The sequence below is a fragment of the Elephantulus edwardii genome, unplaced genomic scaffold (assembly GCF_000299155.1).
Source record: "Elephantulus edwardii isolate Elephantulus edwardi_28Jun2011 unplaced genomic scaffold, EleEdw1.0 scaffold00176, whole genome shotgun sequence".
NCBI lineage: Eukaryota > Metazoa > Chordata > Mammalia > Macroscelidea > Macroscelididae > Elephantulus > Elephantulus edwardii.
This window is the reverse complement of record NW_006399926.1, coordinates 5,802,483-5,809,253: the sequence shown is the minus strand read 5'-3', so window position 1 is coordinate 5,809,253 and position 6,771 is coordinate 5,802,483. Positions and strand designations below refer to the sequence as shown.

The window sequence follows — 6,771 nt, the reverse complement described above, 5'->3', positions numbered from 1 at the left end:
AAAAAAAAAAAAAGATGTATAGTCAGAAACTCAATAGAGAGTTATCCTTAGTCAGAATCAATTCAATGGTAGTAGTTCAGGTTTGATATATATGTTGACATGTATGTTGTTGTTGTTGTTGATATATTCCTCATATATAAAAATGAAAACTGTAACTGTTGTTGTTGTTGTGTTCCATCAAGTAGGAACTGATGCCTAGCTGACCTTTTGGTGTGTTTTCAAAGGCAGTTAACCACATGGAAGGAGATTTTCTATGTTTTTTTTCGTGGAGCAACTGGTGGACATGAACCCTGTGCTTTTGGAAGAATATACAGCTTCTTATAACTAGGCCACCAGCGCTTCCTAAACCTGTCATTATCAAACCTAATTCGACTCAGAGTGGCCTTATGGGACAGAATAGAACTTCATCACGGGTGTTTCAAGATTTTAATCTTCATAGAGCAAACTGATAAGTTTCTTATGTGTCTGATGGATTTGAACTAGTGGCATTTCTGTTATTAGCTAAGCACTTAACTACTGTGCTACCAGAACTCACATTTCTACATCTTATATAGTTGTTGTTAAGTGCCGTTGAGTCATAGGCGATTCATAGTGACCCTATGAATGAAAGACCTGGACACTTGTATAACTTTCATCCTTTCTCCAAGTTCATAGAGTTTCTGGAGGCACGCTATTTCAGAAGTGGATGCCACTACTGCTTCCAAGCTTGTTTTACTCAGGGAGCTATATATATATATATATACACACACATATATCTATATATATCTATATCTGTAGAGAGAGCAAGCAAGGGAGATATCTTGTTCTAGAAGGGGAAAGAGAAGAGGCTCTGGACTTCTACTGAAAATTCTCAGAATGTATACTTAGACTCAGCCCCCCCAAAGATCTTTTTATGTGTCACATTTTAAACATAGGACTATCTTCCCCTCCTTTGCTAGAACCAACTCCCATGTGACCCCTTATCACTGTTAGTACGACCACTCAGGTTAAGAGGTTGAGAGCTGCTTCACTGGGCAAAAGCCCTAGCAATATCTAAGGTTGAACCAGTGCTGGACCACCAGGCAGCACTGGCATAGTTCTGGGCCCTCACCTTCCTAACTGTTAAGACTTTGTGCAAATTCATGTATGTCCCTAGACCCTTGGTTTCTCACTTGTAAAACAGAAGTGGTGCTCCCTCTCCTCATACCCATCCCCAGGGGAGCTGCTGGGAGTTTGTGAAAACCTTTGTGAACTATAATGTGCTGACTGTGGTTATTACATAAACTCCCATGTCCTTGCACCCAGGGTCCTGGACAACATCTGAATTCCGAATACTTAGCTCAGATCCAACCCTCCAAATGACCTCAGAAGACTTGAATTTTCTTCCCCTCCCCTTGACCTTCCCCCCACTTCCCCTTTTCCTTCTTTTTTCTCCTCCTACTTTCTTTCTTTCTTTCCTTCCTCCTTCTCTTAATATTATTTGTTTGTTTTTATAACATTTTATATTTATTACATGGCATTTATAAATAATATGTTATTATAGAAAGTAAAGTAACTGAGTCGTCTTCGGTACCTGTTTGATAATCACCCTAAGAGTATAACTTTGAAAGCGGGCTTAAGACAGACCAGCCTCTTACTTGTACGGCACATCGCACCAGCCTTTGGTGTAGACAGAATGGGACTGCAGGTCCCGAAGCTTCCGGCTGCAAGTGTTTTGCTCTTGGCACTCCATCCCTGTGAGTTGGTCCGTGATGACATAGGCCACAGGCTGAGCCAACGGGGCCCTGCAGGTGAGCATTCTTGCCCCCCAATCCTTTCGAGAGACAATGGCAGGAGCATCTGTGGGGGGACACAGCATGGTATGCAGCAGGCCCTGCCCATGTCAGACTGCCCTGAAGCCTTCCCTTCCCACACATTGTCTTGTTATGATGAAGAGACCCCAAGGAGGCCTTCACCACCACCTTCCCCCTGTCTCAACTCTTTATATTCATTTGGCCTAAAATCTCATCTGGCACTGCATTCAACCTGGAGAGTCAAGTTGCCTTGTTCTTCAAACTATTTCTCTACAGTTCTCTAGAAGACAAGTCCTCCCCACCTGCCTCTCTGCTCTGCATCCTGTCCTCATATCTTCCTGCTTCAGCTGGTGCTTACAACAACAGACCTGGGTGTTCTGAACTGCCTTTCTTACAGCATCTTACCCTGCATACTTCACCCTCACTGGCATTTGTTCCTGGGCTTCTGACTGTGTCCTTTGTCCAGCTCTTCCCCTAGAATGCTGACTCACTGAAGAAAGAACTCTCTGGATCTCCTTACACTGGGGAGTTCCAAGGTCCAGAGCCCACAAGAAGTTCTATCAACATACCTAAGGTACTATTTTCTCTCATCCGGCTAGAACTTTTTATGATCAGAACTATAAACCCCACACAGCATTACAGACTCTTAGGACTATGTGTGGAGGAGGGTGGCAGGGTAGCAAAGAGTGTCTCTACCGTCGCACTATGAACTGAGGGATAAAACTCACTAAACTCAATACCATCAAGTTGGGATCACTAGCAGATTCTCAAAGCTGTAAATCCTATGGAGGAGACTTCCCATCTTTCCTCAAAGGAATTTCTGGTGCATTTGAACTTTCAGAGAGGTTTGACCTCTGGATTAGCACACAACTCCCTACAAACCACATCATCAGAGCTCCCTGGACTCAGGGGTAAAGAAGAATTGTTTGAGTTGGTGTGGGGTATTTTGCCCCTCCTTTCTTTCTTGGTGCCACTTTTATAAAAAAATCTCAGAGCAATCCACAGGAATAGTTGGTTTTTTATCTCTATTACACACTACAAATCCATAATGATGTCCCATGAAACACTTTTGGTCATCCGTGGGACTCTAGCCACCCCCTAAATCTCCTTACCATTGTGATCTTTTCGAATGAGCTGTGAGATTGTGGAAAACTCTGCTGACAAATCTCTGGCTTGTGTTTCATTCCAGGATGACTGTGGGAAATCCCCTGCAAAAAAACATTTCATTTAATGCCGCAACATCAGAACTGCCAGCTAGCTGGACCCTCCACCACAGGTCCCATAGAACCTCTGCCTCCCCAAGCCTTCTAACGTCCTCTGGGAAGCAACACTCAATAGACCAGGACAGAACCACAGATGTCCCTGGCCTCAGCCTGCCTCTTCATTCCACTTTTGTCACAAAGAGGCCTTCATCTTGCCCATCACCACCCTCCCCCCCAATCCAATCTTCTTCATTCCAAGTGCACAACCATCTCCCCTGCCCTTTATTTGAGGAGACATATGATTTCTGTTTCATCTCCCTCCTTAAAATCATAAGCTGTCCATGGATACCCATTGTACTGCCCTCTAACAAAGGTATTACCATCTTTTTGAGTGACCACTTATAGTTTATTATTATTATTATTATAATTGAGTATATTTAGAATTCCTTATGATTTAGTATTATACCTGTAGATATCAAGCAAGCCTTTTAAATACAGAAGTATGTCAGTCATTATGTTTTCCCCTCAAAACCCACATTAGATACTTCAGATAGGATTGATTAAGGATTTTTTCCTCACCTGCATGTCCTCATCCTCCACTGCTTCCCATATCAGAAGTCATAGGCACAAAATGCATCAACATCAATATTATTTCCAGCAATAATTTCTAGGCACCAGTTCTGCAGTGTGTGAAACATTTCCAAAGACACTACCAAGCTTTTTGCTTAGAGCAATCATTTTGTTGTTGCCATTATGTGCTGTCAAGTCATAGTGACCCTATATACAACAGTCCTAAACCCTGCTCTATACTGTGTCAACTTTATTGTCACTGACACACCTACTTCCATTGCCCCAATCACTGAGTCAATACATCTCATTGAGGGTCTCCCTCTTTTGTGCTGTCCCTCCACCCTCCCAAGCATGACATCCCTCTCCAAAATTTCGCCTTGCAACATGTTCAAAGTACGTTAGATGAAGCTTCACAATCCTTTCCTGCAAGGAGTATCCTGGTCTGACCCTCTCTAGGATGAACCTGTCTATTCCTAGCAGTCCATGATAAATTCAGTACTCTTCTCCAGCACCACAGTTCAAAGGCATCGATTTTTCTTCTATCATCCCTAGGCATTATCCAGCTCCCTGACACATCGTAAGTAATTGGATCAGGTGCATCTTAGTTTCCAGACTGATGTCATTGCTCTTCAGTACTTTGGAGAGGTCTCTGACAGCAGACTTTCCCAATGCAATTTGTCTTTTAATTTCCTGGCTGCTAGTACCAAGGGTGTTGGTTATGGATCTAAGCAAACTAAAGCTGTTAATAATATCAATCTCTTTACCATGTAGCATGATATAAGCAAAAGCAAAGTACGTCTCTACATTGCTCAACCATGTCAGCAAATAACATGATCAAGAAACACTAGTACCTATGGAAGAAGCTGCAGTGAAGGCATTGGTGAAAAACTAACAAACAAGTTTTCAGGAATTGGTAGGATACCAACTGAAATTTTTCAACAACTGAATGCAGAGTTAGATGTGCTTACAGTTATGTGCTGAGAAATTTGGAAGACAACCACTTATTCAACAGACTAAAGAGATCTATTTGTGCCCACTCCAAAGAAAAGTGATCCAACAGAAATTAGAAGTTATGAGAAAAGTTATAAACATTCTGTGCAAGTTAAATTTTTCTAAAGATAATTTAAAAAATTATTTCAGTAATATATCAGTAGAGAACAATTAGACATTTAAGTCAGATAAAGATGAGTTTGTAGCAATCTCATTGATGGTATCAGATGGACCTTGACTGAAAGTGATGACTATCAGAGGGATGTTCACCTCTGTTTCACTGACAATGCAAAGGTGTTTGCATATGTGGATAATAATAAATTATGGATAACAATACAAAGAATGGGAATTTCAGAACACAAGTTTATGGGGAACTTGTACAGAGACCAAGAGGCAAAACTGAAATAGAAGAAGGGGATATTGTGTGGTTTAAAATCAGGAAAGCTGTGCTTCAGGGATATACCCTTTGCCCACACTTAATCAGTTTGTAAGCTAAACAAGTAACCCAAGAAGCTGGACAATATGAAAAAGAATCCAGACAAGCAAGATTCACACCTCACACAAAAACCAACTCAACTTGGATCAAGGACTTAGGAGTAAAGCCAGGGACTTCATCAGAGAAAAGTCTGGAAGAACTCAAGAAGCCTTAATCCACAGTATGAACAGTCTTCCAAGCATCTTGAAAAACCTACAACCAGGAGAGAATAAAATAGTTGAATGAGATCTTCTAAGAATCAAATCCCTATGCACATTTAAAAAACTTCTCTGACAGGGTAAAAAGGAAGGCCACAGACTAGGAAAAGATATTTGGTAATGACTTGTCAGATAACAGACTTATATCTAAATTTTATAGAATATTCCAGCATCTCAACAAAATAAAGGTAAATAATGCAATTGCAAAATGAGAACAGGATATTAATAGACACTTTACGAAAGAAGACATACAAGTGGAAAACAAACACATGAAGAAGTGTTCAAAATCCCTAGCTCTAAGAGAGATGCAAATCAAAACAACTATGAGATACCATCTTATCTCAGTAAAAACAGCAAAGCTCAACAGAGCAGCAAACAATAAACGCTGGTGAGGCTGTGGAGAAACTGGAACCCTTATTCACTGTTGGTGCACAACTGTGGAAGGCAGTATGGTGTTTTCTCAAAAAGTTGAAAATAGAAGTATAATTTGACCCAGCAATTACACTACTGGCAATATACCCTAAAGAAAGCTGAAAGTTTATTGCTGCATTGTTCACAATAGCAAAGAGATAGAAGCAACCCAAGTGCCTATCAACAAATGAATAGATACAGAAGCTGTGGTATATTCACACAATGGAATACTATGCAGCACCAAAAGAAAGGAACTCATAAAATATTATACCAAATGGATGATCCTGGAGGACATTAGGCTGAGTGAAATATCTCGGCCACCAAAGGACAAATACTGTATAATGTCACTATTATAAAACAGGACTGACATTGGGAGTTGGGGAAAACTAAGAAAAGAGAGATTAAATAATGAGCACTGCATTGGAACAAATGAAAGAAAGAATTGTTTAAAAGGAGTGTATGACTAGGTATCACTTGCATGAAACAGTCTGGAATAAGAGGTGCATAGCAAAGTGGACTGGGAAGTGGGGTAGGGAGGAAATTGTGCAACAATGAATGGATTTTTCAAAGAGAAAAGCAAACTGGGCAAGTGTAGGAAAGAAAATGTACAACAAAGAATGAATGGAAATTTACGTTTTCTATAAACTTTTGTTAAAATCACAGTAAAATATAATTTTAAAAAATTATAGTATTCAGATGACATAACTTGCCTGCTGAAAACGAAGAGGACGTGAAGCCCTAACTGATGAATATCAAAGCCTTCAGTATGAATTACACCTCAACAGAAAGAAAACATTCTCACAACTGAACTGATAAGCAACACCATGAAAAATGGAGAAGACTAAAGTTGCCCAAGATTTTATTTTACTTAAATCAAGTCAATTCCATTCCTAAGTCCATAGGAAGAGAAGTCTAGAGATGGAATTATATATTTCACTATCTGTTTAAAAAGACCTCTCTAAAATGTTAAAGACAAAGATACTGCTTTGAGAACTAAGGTACACCTGAAGCCATGGTATTTTTAATTGCTTCATATGTGGAAACTACAGAACAATATCATTGATTTCACATGCAAGCAAGATTCTACTGAAGATTATCCAAAAACAACTAGAACAGTACATCAGCAGAGAACT

General features: G+C 40.1%; 1 protein-coding gene across 1 annotated transcript in view; it reads right to left on the bottom strand.

The window, feature by feature from the left end:
- Window positions 1–6,771, bottom strand: part of PGLYRP3 (peptidoglycan recognition protein 3) — a 28,584-nt gene that overhangs the window by 18,015 nt on the left and 3,798 nt on the right. Inside the window, exons 2-3 of the mRNA XM_006895892.1 lie at window positions 2,894–2,980; window positions 1,617–1,830 (exon numbers count right to left, since the gene is read on the bottom strand). Of these exons, the coding sequence (XP_006895954.1) occupies window positions 1,617–1,830; window positions 2,894–2,980 (301 nt within the window). The remainder of the gene's footprint in view (window positions 1–1,616; window positions 1,831–2,893; window positions 2,981–6,771) is intronic.